At 57.2% G+C, this 15,752-nt stretch overlaps 1 protein-coding gene across 1 annotated transcript in view; it reads left to right on the top strand.

The window, feature by feature from the left end:
• Positions 1-15,752, top strand: part of LOC147662880 (paraspeckle component 1-like) — a 279,115-nt gene that overhangs the window by 54,380 nt on the left and 208,983 nt on the right. The window contains exon 3 of the mRNA XM_086950824.1: positions 6,501-6,596. Within this exon, the coding sequence (XP_086806950.1) occupies positions 6,501-6,596 (96 nt within the window). The remainder of the gene's footprint in view (positions 1-6,500; positions 6,597-15,752) is intronic.

The raw sequence follows: 15,752 nt of genomic DNA, 5'->3' as shown, positions 1-15,752 counted from the left end.
CTGTTACATAATATCTGTTGTCCCATACACAGCCTTCGTGCCCACAACCCGGGGGTTGGGCGGCAATAATTTCGTGGCTCCCCCATGCCTGTCGTTAAAGATATAGGAGTAGCTAGTTACAGGAGTGTGTGCATGACTACTTTTTATGCCTCATCTAACCAACGCGCTAAGCCCCAACTCCCGCCCCCTGCGCTAAACCTGTAACCCCACCCCCACCACCTGTCTAAGGCCCTTGCAACGACCTTGCCTCTGTTACTAAGGTGCTTACTTTGTCGACCATGTGTTCCTGCCTCCCCCGGGACATCAGCTTGCTCCTTCCACCCTTTCCGCTTCGGGGGCCTCCTCCACCTCGTCCTCCTCGCTATCTCTAAGGGCTTGTACCAACACTTCCCATGAAGTCGCTGTTTCAGTCGCGCTCTGGCTAGAGGTCCTGCGTGCTAGCTGGTACCTGTGCGTGCTGTACGCGGTCGCCCGTTTCAGAAATTCCTGCCGCCACCGCCTGGGAGTCGGACCCACCCTCGCCTTCCAGTTCCTAGTGATCTCTCTTTTAGCCACCATCAATCCCATATCTATAAACTTGCTCGTGATTTTGGTTTTGGGGGTATGAGGGAACCAATGTAAGACACTCTGCCGGTCCAAAATCGATGGATCTTTCAGTGACCTCGTTCAGCACGTCACCAATGGCCTGCCAATATCCCCGAAGGGCCGGACACGCCCACAGCATGTGCACTAACTCGACCCCCTCTCCCGGACACCGGGGGCAGGCCGCCGTTATCGCACCGAAGTACCTCCTGATCCTCCCCGGGGTCATGCACGCCCTATGCAGTACATAATAGTGGATAAGTTGAAATCTAGCATTTCTCGTGCTGTTGCGAGCCCTGCGGACCAGCTGCGCCCACGTCGTGTCAGGTATGTCTTTACCCAGGTCCACCTCCCACTTGGCCTTCAGCGACATAAGAGGAGGGAGATTCTCTCTCACCATTCTACTGTAGAGGCACGTCACCGCCTTGATTGTACCCGCCAACATCATGGCGTATTGGCATGCAGCTGCCGTCGCGGGTTCTTCTATCCCCGTGGGCCTGCACTGCTCTGCTCACTGCCGCATGAAGTAAAAATCCCCCTCTCGGGAGGTCAAAGCGCTCCAGCAGTGCTTGGAACGGGAGTAGTGTGCCATTTTCGTAGAGGTCCCCAATCACCTGCACTCCTGCCTCCTCCCACCTCTGTAGATACGACCAGTCACCGCCATGTGGCAACGCTGTTAGCATGCCCAGAGGGATCTCCGGTGCATACGGGTGCCGAATTCCTGCCCTCTTCTGCGCTCGATTCCAGCATTGACTGTACGTGCGTTGTTCCAACGATAAGTCCCGACCGTCTATCCGCTGTTGAAGGGTGATGTACGCCAAGACATGTCGGGGCGTCCCCTGCAGCCTTTCGTCTTCCTGGCCCTGAAATACTCGTGCCACCTCCTGCGTGAAGACCTGCAGTTGGGCCGCCAAATAATAAAGCTCAAAGTCCTGCACCGCCAGTCCCCCTTCATTCTTCGGGCGGGTAAGCGTTGCCAGCGCCACCCTGCACCGCCCCGCTCCCCAGATGAACGTTGTAATCAAAGATCGGAGCTGCCGAAAGAAGGAGCTAGGTATCCAGATTGGGAGCGTTCGAAAGTAGTATAATAATCTCGGCAGGGCGACCATCTTCAACAAGGAGATCCGGCCTGCCACTGAGAGCGGCAACGTGGCCCAGAAGGTCATACAACCCTTCAGTCCTCGCACGCATCGCCCCAGGTTACCCTCGAGCAAGTCCGCCGCCTTGTGGTAAATATGGACCCCTAAGTACTTAATGCAGGCAGGTTCCCAGGCTAATGCCGGCCGGTGTTGCGGCCGAACAGCCCCCTCCAGTAGCGGGAACAAACTTGTCTTGGGCCAATTAATCCTCAAGCCCGACATCGTGCCGAAGCGCTCCAGCAGTGCCTCTGCGCCCTCTAGATCCGTGGCCCCGTCGTTTAGGAAAAGCAGTAAATCATCAGCATATAGCGAGATGAACTGCTGCCCGTCTCGGGCCCTTACCCCGAGGAAGTGCCGTCCCGTCCGGGCCTCAGCCGCTAGTGGCTCGATAGCTAGTGCGAAGAGAAGCGGCGACAGGGAGCAACCTTGCCTGGTGCCCCTTTCGACCGGATAGCGGTGGGACACCGTCACCCCAACTCGCACCCTTGCTATTGCTTCCGCGTAGAGGACCTTTGTCCATTGGATATAGCCAGCTCCCAGACCGAATCGTTCCATAACTGCATAGAGATAGTCCCACTCCAGACTATCGAAAGCTTTTTCGATGTCGACCGAGAGGACTAACTCAGACCCGACCCCTCCTCCCCCGCCCCCCCTCCAGCTCGTCCATGAGGCGAACAAGTTGCCTAACGTGGAGCGTGGTGTTTCGAGTCGGTATAAATCCGTTCTGGTCTTCATGCACCAGTCCCGGCATGTGCGGTAGAAGCCTCGCCGCTAGGATAGAGCTCAAGATCTTGTAATCTGCGGTGAGCATAGAGAGCGGTCGGTAAGATGCGGGGTCACTGCTCTCCCTGCCGGGCTTCAGCAGTGGCACTACTAGCGCTTCCCGCATTGATTGCGGTAGACGGCCCGCTGCCTTTGCCTCTTTGTAAACGATCAGGAGTCGCGGCGCCAAGATGTCTAAATATTTACTGTAGAACTCTTTTTCCAGGTCGGGACCCTGGGCCTCTCAGCCACCCACGCTAGTTGGACCAAGAGCGGATTATGGTCCGAGATCGTTCTTGACAGGTATTCCGACCCAGTGATGTACAGCAGTACCCCCCGGGAGCATAGTATTGCATCTAGTCGGACATGCAAATCATGTAGCCCAGAGAAGGAGTAATCCCGGTCAGTCGGGTGTTGCCCTCGCCATACGTCTGTAAGTTCCCAACTCTCCTGCCACTCCCTTCTACCTCTAGACAGCCTGTGCACCGGGGAATCTTGCAGTGGGGGGTGGGATCTATCTAAGGAGGGGTCAGCTATGGAATTAAAGTCACCCCCCAGTAGGACCGGGCCCGCCAGGGAGTGAGCCAGCGTCCCCGACAGTGTTGCAAAGAAAGCCAGCTGGTCAGTATTCGAGGCATATATACTAGCCAGCACAATATCTCTGCCCTCCAGCTTCCCTTCCACTACCACATATCTCCCCTCCTGATCTACCCATTGACGCGTGAGTTGGAACGGTGTGCCTGCTCTAATCCAAATCAGTACTCCCCTAGCATAGGCTGAATAACCGGTGTGATAAATCTGGCCTCGCCACCTCCTCTGCAGCGCTGTCCCCTCCTGCTTTGTGAGATGCGTTTCCTGCAACATTGCAATATGCACCCCCCTCCGCACTAAAAAGGCATGTACTTTGTGTCTACGCTGCATAGTCTGTAGGCCCCGCACGTTCCAGGTTATGCAGTTCAAATGGTGCGCACTAGCCATTGTCCCAATGATCCGGTCGGAACAATCCTCAGTGCCTGCCCTTCGACGGTGGTGGTACCTCCCTTGAACAAAACAAAACCTCCCAACTGCCCGGCCCATGGCATACCCAGGGTCAATGACTTCAAAGAGAGCAAACAAACCCCAATTGTGGACCCCCACCCCCAGAACAGGCCCCAATATCGAGATATCAGTCCCCATCCAAACACCCGCACCTGATTGACCCAGGTCTCTACTACACAGCCGCAGCCGTGGGTGCCTTAAGGGCCTACGGAGCGCGGCCTCGTCCAGAAGGGAGCTGCGCCGCCCGCCCCCCCTGCCCCCTCCCCAATCCCCCATGATCGTCCGGCTCTGAGCCCTCTGGTGTGCCCCGGCCCTCGTGTGCATGGAGCTATGGGCCCCCGCCTAGCGCCCCAAATATTACCCATTGTCCACTGCAGGCAGTTCAGATGTTCAGGATCTCATCCGCAGTCTGCGGCGTCACCAGTGGTCCTTCGGTCTGATGAATACCAGAGAGGTCCGATTCTGATCCTGTAGCCGAAACATGTGTCCGAGTCCGTACCACGTTTAGAGCCGGGACCCCCAGCCCGCCCCAACTTCACCACCTCCAGCAATGCGGCCTGTCGTTCTGCCTCCGTCTGGGAAGCCGTCGGCCCATGCTTCCCCTGCTTCCGTTTCCTCAGCCGTTTCGATGTCCGCAGCCGGGCTGGCGAGCGCTCCCGCTCCTTTTCCCTTTCTTCCCGTACCTTGGCTCCATCAGTTCCAGCCTTGTACGTCTCCCACCAGTCCCAGGCGTCCACTGCTGCATTAAAAAAGAGCGTCTTGTCGTCGATCACCACCCGGAGCCTGGCTGGGAAAAGCAAGGAGTAGGAGATCCCTTCAGTGCGCATTTCCTTTTTAATGGTGAGGAAGGAGGCCCGTTGCTTCTGCGTCTCGAAGGTGAAATCTGGGAAGAGTGTGAAGTAGTGTGGCTCACTGGTTAGAGGCGGCAGACCCGAGAGCAGAGGACGGCCCGGGACCAGGGTTCGATTCCCGACGCGGCAGGTTTCTGGACCAGGGTCAGCGGACTCGATAATTCTCTCGCCTCGGTGCCCACTCTGATCAGCGATCACACTCGGCAACTCTGGGCATTAGCTTGCCTCATCTTCACTAACGGCCCCACCAGACCGCCGGGGATGCCTGGTCTCACCCTGGAGATACCCACTAAGGGACCATCTCTCAGGGAAGCCAGGAAGGGTTTCGCAGCGGTCGAAGCGCGGAGATACTCCTCCGGGAGTCAATCCTAGCGCTATATAAACCTGCAATTAATTAAGTGTGACCTTGCTGTTCGCGATCTGAAATGGGCCGTCTTCCCGGGCTTTTTGCAGGAGCAGATCTCTGTCCTTGTAATGAAGCAACTTGGCTATGATCGGCCTGGGCGGGAGCCCGGGCTTGGGAGGCCCTGACGGGACCCTGTGGGCACGCTCCAGTGTGAAGAATGGCGACAGTCCTTCCGGTGCCACCACTGTTTTCAGCCATTCGTCCAGATAGGCCACCATGTCCATCACCCCCTCCGTCTCCGGCACGCCCACGATCCGCACATTGCTGCGCCGGCTTCTATTTTCCGCGTCTTCCGCTCGCCTTTCCAGGGTGCGTATTCGGTCCCGGGCCTCCGTCAGTTTGACCTCCAGCACTTTGTGTGCGGGCGCCAGGTCCTGAATCGCGGTCTGTGCTCTTGACCCTGTCCTTCAATTTATCGTGGTCCGCCCGAAGCAGGCCCAACCCCGACGCCACCTGCGCTATATCATTGTGGAGCGCGTCACGCGTGGCTGTTATGGCGTCCAAAATGCGATCCTGCAAACGCTGCAGGTCCGTTTGCTCAATGGGGTCACCCTCCGCCACATCTGACGACGCCGCTCCCTCCGCCTTGGCTCTCGGCTTCCCCATTGCGGCAGGCCTGGTCGCTGGCGTCCGTCCGGTGGTTGGCGCCCCCCCTGGGCCCCTGCAGCAAGCCCAGCTCCAAGTTACAACGTGGCCTTGTTGCGCAGGTACTGCACTCCTCCTGCGCTTTCCGCCGTGGCTAGGGGGGGGGGGAGACCAGGGCTCTCGGCCAGTCCCCCTCGATGTGCGCCCTCTGGGATTCACAACAGCCGGCCCTTCTCCGCCGTGGCTATTGCTCCTGCTCCGTCGCGCCTCGGGAAACCTGGCGCCGCCGGGGCCCCTCCGTAGCTCAGCGGGCCACTCCTCCTGGTCCCCTCAGTCAGTGCAGGCCCCCGTGGAGGGACACCACCAGCGCTGGGGGGGGGCCGGGGACGTGCGAATCAGTGTCCCCCCCCCCCCCCAGCACAGGTCTGCCCCGCTGACCTCCGTGCACAGCCGGGGCCCGGCTCAGGGTCTCGCTTCGCCAGCCCTCCCGGCTCTGGATGCAGTCTTGCAGCCCCGCTCGTGAAGGCGCACCTGGGCGGTCGCCTCTCCTAGCGCTCGTTTCCGCGGCGCACCGCCGCCGGGGGGTCAGGGAGTATCTCCTGCCTCAGAGGGGACCACCGCAGGATGCCCCAAGGCCGGCGGCCGCGCTCAAGCAGAGCTGCCCGGCAGTGTAGGCAGCCGGTCAATCCGCAAGCTCTCTGGGCTCCGCCGCAGCCGCCATCTTGTGCGCCGTCTTCCTCTCTCCGCTCCGGAAGTCTCGATGGTCGGCCGCCGTGCGCTCCGAGGCAGTCTCCCCAGCCGCTCACACCATGCCCCGCCGGTCACCACCGTGTTCTCGTGCGGCGCCGGGGCACTTGCGGGCTCTCCGCCGCGTTTGTCAGGATCATCGAGGGGAAGAGGCACGGAGCTCTAGGCTCACGCCGCCATCACCCTCGGCGCTCAAGCCACGCCCCCCCTCTTGAGTGCATCATGGTGAGATTTCCAGAGGTTCTACCTCTGAAGCCCTATATGGCCCTAAAGATGCCTAGAACCAGAACCTTGTAATGGTCTGTCTGCTAGTCTTTCTTTAAACTCTTTTACAGTTTGCGATTTTTCCACATTAGTGTCAATCTCTAACATAAAGCATTTTCTTTGCAGAACCCCTCGTCCTGTTATTGTAGAACCTATGGAACAGTTTGATGATGAAGATGGACTTCAGGAGAAATTCATTTTGAAATCACAGCAGTATCTCAAGTAAGTTTTATCTTGTAATCAAGTGCATAGTTAATTGCTTATTGTGGTTTCCTTTATTTTTCAGTCTGGTATATGCGCTTTCCTTTCTGCAATGATGAATGGTTGGGATGTGTGCTTTGACTGATCAGCTTTTAGGGTGGAATTGTCAGCTTTATGTAGATTGTTGATACTTTAAAACACGCTCAAACTTGTCCTATTATATCCAGGAACCCTTTTGTTTGTCTCTGCATTTTCAGGATGGCTGTCTTGTTGGTTGATGCACCGTAGCAGCTATCTTGCTATAGAAAATGGTTTCTTACTTTCAAGGTAAAAGTTACCAGGGCTAAAAAAATCATTACATTTTTAGGTCTGGTAGAGGGGTGGGCTTAAGCAGCGAAGTGCTAGCCACGCCCTGCTAGATATTTAGTTCTCAAGAACCAGACCCAACCACCTCTGCTGCATACTCCTCAACACCCGCTCCGCACGCAAACACACCATCGAGCTCTGGGACCTGCTCGACACCACAGGCCCGGACGCAGCCTTCCTGACCGAGACGTGGTGGAACGAGTCCTTTGCGCCAGACTTCGCCGTAGCCATCCCAGACGGATACAAGATCACCCGCAGGGACCGCGCCAACGGCATCGGCGGAGAAATAGCCATCGTCCGCAAGTCCCCCCTCAAGGTCACTACCCACACAGACGCCTCCCTCAACACCGCCGAACACCTGCACTTCCGGATCCACGCCGACCCCAACACTACCCTCTGAGGAACTCTCATCTACAGACCCCGGGCCCGCTTCAGTGACTCGATCGTCGACCTCGCCAGCACCCACGCAATCTCCTCCACGGACTACATCCTCTTCTGGGACCTGAACTTCGACCTCTAACAACAAATACGCCAACTCCTCCGCGCTGATCGGCAACCTCGCCAGCCTCGGCCAACTCGTCACCGCGCCCACCCACGCCGCCGGCCACACGCTGGACGCCATCTTCTCCACAAGCACCCACGTCACCTTCGACCACACAACTGGACCGACCACCGCTGCATTCACTTCACCTTCAAAAAACCAACCACGCACCATCGCACCCAACAGCTGTCTCGCCGCTGCTGGAGCAAAGTCACCGAAGATCAGCTGATCACCACCCTCTCCAAGAACCCACCCACCCAGACGCAGCAGCCCGCAACCTCAGTGGATCAACGACTTTGCCAACACCCTCGCCCCACTGAAGAAACCCTCCAACAACCACACCATCAAGAGCCACCTGGTTCACCGACAAGCTCCTGGCCTCTAAGCGCGCGCGCCGGAAACTGGAAAGAAATGGCTCCACGAACGCACACCGGACAACCACGCAGCCCTCAAGGACGCCACCCACCGACACCACCACCTCATCAGATCAGCCAAGAGATCCTCCTTCAAAGACCGCCTGGATAATAACGCACACAACAGCAAAGAGCTCTTCCGCATTGTAAAAAAACTCTCCAACCCCAGCGCCAACACAGACATCCCGCACTTACAGGAACTGCGACTCAATGGCCATCTTCTTCCACCGCAAGATCGCCGACATCCACGAAAGCCTTAACACCACGACCGACCCGACCACGCCAGACTCCACCTCTCGCCCGAACACCAAGAGCACCAACCGCCTGACCTCCTGGTCCAACGTCAGCGATGGCGAGACACGCAAGGTCATGAATTCCATCCACTCAGGATCACCGACAGACCCATGCCCACACCACATATTTAACAAGGCAGACTCTGCCATCGCACCCCAACTACGGAAGATCATCAACATCTCCTTCGAAACAGCGACATTCCCGGAAAGCTGCAAGAACGCTGCAATCAATGCCCTCCTCAAAAAGCCCAAGGCGGACCTCAAGAACTTCCTGCCCATCTCCCAGCTCCTGTTCCCGGCGAAGGTCCTCGCGAAAATCGTCAACATGCAACTGACCCGCCACCCTGAAGACAACATCCTGGACCCGTCCCAATCCGGTTTCAGACGAAACCACAGCACCAAGACAGCCCTCCTCGCCGCCACAGACTACATCGGGCGCCAATTAGACATCGGCGGAACATCTGCCCTCATCCTCCTGGACCTCTCGGCGGCCTTCGACACGGTCTGCCATCTCACTCTAAAAACACGCCTCCAAGAAGCCGGTATCCAAGAGAAGGCCCTCAACTGGACCACACCCTTCCTCGCCGACAGATCCCAGAGCGTCCGCCTCCCACCTTTCCGATCCAAAGCCACCAACATCATCTGCGGCGTCCCCTAGGGCTCCTCCCTCAGCCCGACGCTGTTTAACATCTACATGGCCCCCCTCGCACAAGTGGCCCACCGCCACGACCTCAACATCATCTCCTACGCTGACGACACTCAGCTCATCCCTCACCAAGGACCCACGCACTGCCAAAACCAACATCCACCACGGAATGAAGGCCATCGCCGACTGGATGAGGAGCAGCTGTCTGAAACTGAACTCTGACAAGACGGAGGTCCTCATCCTCGGACCCAACCCCTCAGCCTGAGACGATTCCTGCTGGCCAACCACTCTGGGGACAGCACCGACACCCACCGACCACGCACGCAATCTTGGATTCATTCTAGACTCCTCCGTCTCCATGTCCAAACAGGTCAACGTCGTTGTGAGAAGTTGGCCTGACATATATAATGTTCACTATTCTAGTGAACACTTTGTATCAGTCCAAACAACCCTTATTGATGATTGGTTGTAAGTCAACCTTATAGACCAGCTATCCTAGTAGCATGGATACGAGCAGTCTAAGGCTAAAGACTCGAGAGGGCATGTTAAGCCAGCTGTTATACCACACATGTACCCCTTGAACACCCAGTGAAAGGACACCACACAAGTGTTATGAAAATAAACAGTGTATTTATTAAAATCACAACAGCCCTGTACTCTTTATGAGGACAGGGTACTAAGCACAAAACAAAACTCTTACGAAAATACTTAAGTTAGCACAGTATATACAAATGCCCGAGGGGCACGGAAAACCATATACTCTGAAAGTGGAATGCGACATTACTAGCAGGTAAGTACAGTACTAATAGGCTTTGGAATCGCTAGGTCTTGACTATAGAATCTTCAGATTACTTCTAGGAGGCCTAGGGGACTCGGGTGCAGTGTGTGCGCTCTCACGCGGGATGCGGGACAAAGTCTATGGTAGCTAGATTTCACAGAGTTAGTGTTCTCGGGCGAACCCGACCTGGTAGGAGGAAAACGAAAGTGGATTCTGACCCTTGGATAGTGAGGCTATGCTGGGGCACCGAAATGCCGGTTACCTAGCCCAGGGGCTGCAGCTGCATATGTCTCAAAAGACGTCGGGAATCCTCGTAGACGGACCAGGAGCCTGGAAGAAAGATGCTGGCAGGCGACCAGTGAAGAGAGTTCGAAGTGATCCAAGCCTGGATCTTGAAGATGGATGACACCTGAAAGCAGAGGGGACCAAGTTCGTGACTACTAGCCAGTAGTCAGGTGGCACCAGGAGGGCACCGGATGGTAGTCACCTCGACTAGGTGAGTGGGTGACGCTGTGCTCTGCAGATCTCACGGACCAGGAGGCGTTGTCGGCGACCAGGATGGAGGAGCGAGCTGTCCCACGATGGATGAAGCTGTCGGCGTCGCTGGACCCAGGATTGGGCAACAAAGCCTTGGCAAATTCAAGCCCACGCGGTGGACTCAAAATGGCGTCTGGAGTAGACCAGGAGGGTCCGGGGTGCTTCTCTTGAAGAAGGGAGCAAGGGTCAGTCTGGAGCAACCAGACCAGCAGCAGTGATGTCGTCGGGCGTCGTTAAGAAGGCCACAAGCCAGCCGGCTAGTAGCCAAACAACGCGGTGAGCAGCAAAAAGCAGAAGGGCCCCACGCAGATCGTGGAGATGCTGGAGGGCTGATCTTCGGTGCTGGAGCTGCTCAGGGTTGGGGCTTCTCGGACCCCAAAGCACTCACCAGTGGAAGACTCGGTGGGCTTGTTGCAAAGAAGTCGTGCAGTCTTGGCGATCGTTGGTCCCTCGAGGTCTCGTCGCACTCACGGTTCTCAGCTTGGCTGTAGAGGTGAGTAGAGGTCAGAGGTGCCAGGGAAGCCGGGTCTCGTCGAGCTGGGTCGTCGGATTCCGGAGGAAGGACTTGCAGCAGACCGCAGTGTTCTTAGGATGGTGCCCGCTTGATGCAGGGTGACTACTCCTTAGCCACAAGGGAGAATCTTGAAGAAGAAATCTTGATGTCCTTTCGCAGAAAGTCGTGTCTTGATTCCAAAGATGATCTAATTTGAACAGGGGGCCCGCTCCTATCTTTATACTAAAAAAGGGGGCTGACCCGGTGACTAGGTCCTGCCTATGGGTGGGACTAGGAGGGGGGTGGTTACACCCCTCTCCCATGCCAGACTTCCCCCAGGCCAGGGGCTGGTGTGCCCCTGGAACTGGTTCTGACCGGCCTATGCGTAGTGAGCACCGGGGTGCCACTCAACAGTCACCTTCCTGTAAAGCTGTGCCTACCCAGGATACACAAAACCCTGTCTGGGATGGTGCTAGCACCGCCCCTGACAGGAAACCCTTTGTCCAAGCTCTCCTCGCTGGAAGGACTCCCAGCAGCAGGAGGTCGGACTCGTGTCTGTGGTGGCAGCATCCATTTTGTGGAGCTGAGGCTTCGTTAGGGGTCTGAAAGAACTGGGTCTTACCATCCAGGATCACTCTCAGCCTTGCCGGGAAAAGCAAGGAGTATTGGATGCCCTCTTCTCTCAGCTCCCTTTTGACGGCTAAGAAGGACGCTCTGTTCTTCTGGACCTCCTGGGTGTAGTCCGGGAAAACTGTGACTGAGCTATTGTCCACCTGGAATGGGCCCTCTGAGCGCGCCTTCTGGATCAGCAGGTCTCGGTCCTTAAAGTGTAACAGTCTGACTACCATTGGTCTGGGTGGGCTACCCAGCATAGGAGGGCGGGCCGGGACCCTGTGCGCCCTCAAGAGAAAAGGGCGAGAGGCCCTCCAGGGCCACTACTGTCTTAAACCAGGTCTCCATATAGGCCACTGCGTCTTCTCCCTCGACTTTTTCCGGCAGGCCTACAACTCTTACGTTATTCAGTCTATTGCGGCTTTCGGAATCTTCCACGCGTCTTTCCAGCGTCGACAAGCGTCCCAGGATATCAGACCGTTTATGTTCCGCAGTCACCACCGCTGGTTTGAGCTCCTGCAGCAGCTGTTCAGAGTCCTTCACCCTATCGGAGAGTTTAGCGTGGTCCGCTCTGAGTAGGCCCAATCCCGTGGCGACCTGCACAATATCATGATGCAGTGAATCGTTGGTCGCGGCTATGGCTTCCAATATTCCATCCAGTCTTTTGTTCAGCCGCTGTTCCTGTGCGTCAGTGTCCGGGGCCGCTTGCAGTCCACCCCTCGCTTCTAGAGTGCGTGTCGAGTCCGTCCTCTGCTCCCCTGGTAGGTCGCCTCCCTTGGCCGCCATCTTGGGCTCCGTAAGCCCCGTCGAGTGCTGGGCCCCCGGAGGGCTCCCGCCCCCCTTCCAGTCGCCAGATGAGCAATGGGCCCCGGTTCCTGCCCACTTCACAGCGACGGTGCCTTTCACTCCTCAGCAGCCGCCCCCCTTCCAGGAGTTTAAACACCTACTGAACCGGTGCACCACCTCACGGGTCAAAACGACCGTCCTTTACACTTAAGCTCATCCAGCCGCTTCTCGAGCCTCCCCGTAGCCCAGCGGGTGTCTCCCAGCGTGATCACCACTCAATCACCCAAGGGGGTCGCAAGGGGCCCCTATCCGGTTTGTAAAGAGACTCACTGCTTGGGGCCGGAGCAACCGGCAGTTCCAGAGTGCACCAGGGTGCAGCCTACGCCCAGGCGCCACCCCTCCTCAGCCCGGCTTTTCCCACAGTCACTCCGACGAGGTGCCCCCACCACCGCAATGCCAGTGCGCTATCCGGTATCTTAGGGCTATGCAAGGCAGGACCAACCATCAGAGCTCCATCTCAGGCGCCGCATGCCCTTTCCAGGAGCCTCCTCCGCAGCCAGCAACCAGCCAAGGATGTCTTTCCCCCCCCCCCGTCCGAGCGGTCCTGCCCAGTCAATGCAGCCCCGACAACCGTTGCAGGTCCCCTGCTTATATCGATTCTCTGTTTATGCTCCTGGGGGGCACCGCAGCAGAGGTCCGCCCGTATTAGGGTCGCGGGGTGTGAAGGGCGCCCCTCAGGCGTGGGGCCGTGCACATATAGCCGCTACGGCAATGGTGGGGGATGGGCGACCCATCCGCCGAGAACAAAGGTGGGATTTCACTCTCACCGTCGGTCACGCTGCCATGGTAATCCGCTCCGCCTGGACCTCGGGCTATCCGCTCCCATCCGATCTCCATAGGCACTGCAGTCCTGTCGCGGGCTGCAATCCCTTTCTCTTCCGCTCAGCTGCGGAGGGTCCGGGCCGCCGTCATCTTAGCTCCCTGGTCCAAAGCCGTCCGTCTCCCGATCCCGGCCTTCCGCGCCGTCCTCCGGCCCCCGCTGGCTCTTTTTCGCGGCTCTCCACCTTCAGAGCGCTGCTGGCATGGATTCCGTGCCCCGACCAGTGATTGTAGGGCGAATCCCAGGATAAGTTGCGGGATCAGGCTCAAGCCGCCATCCCGATCGGCGTCCAAGCCACGCCCTCTTCCGTCCACTCTGAGAGGCGTTCTTGGTGTCCCTACTTGAACCTGACTGAGACCCAATGTCCCTGAGCTCGTATCGCCTATTGGCGATGCTCAACACAGACTATAAGATACTGGCCAAGATGCTCGCGGAGCGTCTGGCGCCAATAGTCCCGCATTTAGTCCACGCGGACCAGAATGGATTCGTACCGGCAAGGTCCAAATCTCTGAAATACCTCCTGAGGTTCAGAGTAGCAACGGAAGCGGCGGCGGCGGTCTGGCCCCGAGCGGGGTGCCTGGTGCTGGACTTAAAAAGGGCTTTCGATAGCCTTGAGTGGGGCCATCTCCTGGGCGTACTGGAGGCGTACGGGCTAGAAGGGGAATTCATGCAGATGGTGGGGCCTCTGTATAGGAATCCCGTGGTCCGCGTCCGGCTAGGACCGTACGTCTCGGTGGGCAGGGGCACACGGCAGGGGTGCCCTCTGTCACCACTGCTCTTCACGCTAGCCATTGAGCCCTTGGCGACGGCCATTAGACAACTCCTGGCTGACGGAATTCCACTAGGGGGATGGTGTTCATCAAGTGTCTTTATGCGCCGATGACCTTCGGGTCAACGGGCCGCTTCTTTGGGTCTGCAAGAGACTTTTTGGGGTCGTCGACAGCCTTCTTGTGGTCGACCCGACCCTTGCCGGCGTCGATGGTCTTCGGCTCGGCCATCTTGACTTGGCCCTTCGGCTCGACGGCCATCTTAGGTTTCTTCGGCGCCGAGGCCTCCGAAATCTTTGATCCGACCAATGCGATGCGCACTTTTGGTTTCGATATCTGCCCCTGCGCAGTATCTGGCGTCGAGACCGTAGATTTCACTTTCGGTTTCATTTTCACCGGGAGTGACTCGGTACCAATGTTCGTGGCCGGGCCTGCAGGGTTTTGGGTAAGGCCCGAAGGCGATCCCTCGACCTGGGCCTTATCGATTGGCACGGCCCCAGTCTCAGTCTGAGGAAGCTCCTCGTCCGAGCTATCCTCCATGGCCCCTAGGGCCCAGTCGTCGTCTCCTACCTCCTCGACGACTTCTTCGCTTTCGAAAGCTTCGGCCTCAGCGTCGTAGTCTTCCTCGACATCAGACGCGGGGTTAGATTCTGAGACGTCCTGGATATCTTCATCCTCGACGGAGCTTGAGTGTCTTCTTGGACCGGATTTCCTCTTTGACACCTTTTCTGTGTCTGAAAAGACTGTGAAAACTCTGTCAATGCTGAAAGGCGTTTTGAAGCACGCTGCTAAGGTCTTCGAAGAACCCACCAGGGCGAGAGTCATCAACCCCAGGATTGACCAAAAGTACAAGGCGGCGCCTACTGATCCAACTTATATTAAAGGGTAGTTGCCTCTGGACTCCCTGGTAGTCTCGAGTGCCCGGAAGAGGGCCAATTCTCAGACTACGGGTGATGCTCCTCCCCCAGACAAAGAATCCAAGGTCTTTGAGGCTTCAGGGAAGAGGGTAGCAGCGCAGGCAGCTAACATATGGCGCATCTCAAACACACAAGCGCTCCTAGCGCGTTATGACGGGGCTGTAGGAAGGTGGATACCTGACTATGGTTGCCCCCAACTTTTTGCCTGGTCTTTTGCTGGTTTTCCGACTTAGTTGGCCTGGGGCCCTGCCAATCAGGACCCCAGGCCTACTGCTCTCTCTGTAAAATGGATTCCCTGTACCTTAGGTACATAGCCAATTGGTACTGGGCCACCTTATCAGACCCTGTAACTCGGGGCATAGGTGTACCCAGGGCCTACCAGGGGCTGCAGCATGTATTATGCCACCCCTGGCTGGCCGTCTAAATCTGACACAACTGGCTGCACGACAGCTGGGGCAAGGTGGTGTAATCACCCTTTGCTTTAGATATAGTATAGCTATATCTAACCCTAAAAATGGACACACAGATTCCTATCAGTCACTCCTATGGCAGGCCTTGACAATCCTGAAGGCAGAGTGCTTGGAATCGTGTGAGCTGGTGCTCTGGCATGAGCTGAGCCCGTTTGCAGCTTGCGGAACCAAGTCCTAATAGCTGTTCCATGATAACGCGTACCATATACTCTTAAGTGCATTATAATCCTCGCGGTTGTTTGCTATCTTTGGTATCGCTTTATCAAAACATGTCGAGTAAGGTGTCATACGAATTGGAATACTAACCCCTCGCCAATTCTGGCGACGGGGTTAGCATTCCACCCTTCTAGAGGGACACGACATGTATGTAACTGTGAACCCCGGTTAAAGTTAACTCGAGCCTCAGCATCACAAAATGGATGCTGCCACCACAGACACAAGTCTGACCCCCTGCAGCTGGGAGTCCTTCCAGCGAGGGGAGCTTGGACAAAGGGTTTCCTGTCAGGGGCGGTGCTAGCACCATCCCAGACAGGGTTTTGTGTATCCTGGGTAAGCAGGGCTTTACAGGAAGGTGACTGCAAGTGGCACCCCGGTGCTCACTACGCATCTGCCGGCTAGAACCAGTTCCAGGGGCACACCAGCCCCTGGCCTGGGGAAAGTCCGGCATGGGAGAGGGGT

This window comes from Lissotriton vulgaris, unplaced genomic scaffold (assembly GCF_964263255.1).
Source record: "Lissotriton vulgaris unplaced genomic scaffold, aLisVul1.2 SCAFFOLD_492, whole genome shotgun sequence".
Lineage (NCBI taxonomy): Eukaryota > Metazoa > Chordata > Amphibia > Caudata > Salamandridae > Lissotriton > Lissotriton vulgaris.
This window is presented reverse-complemented; position numbering and strand designations above follow the sequence as displayed.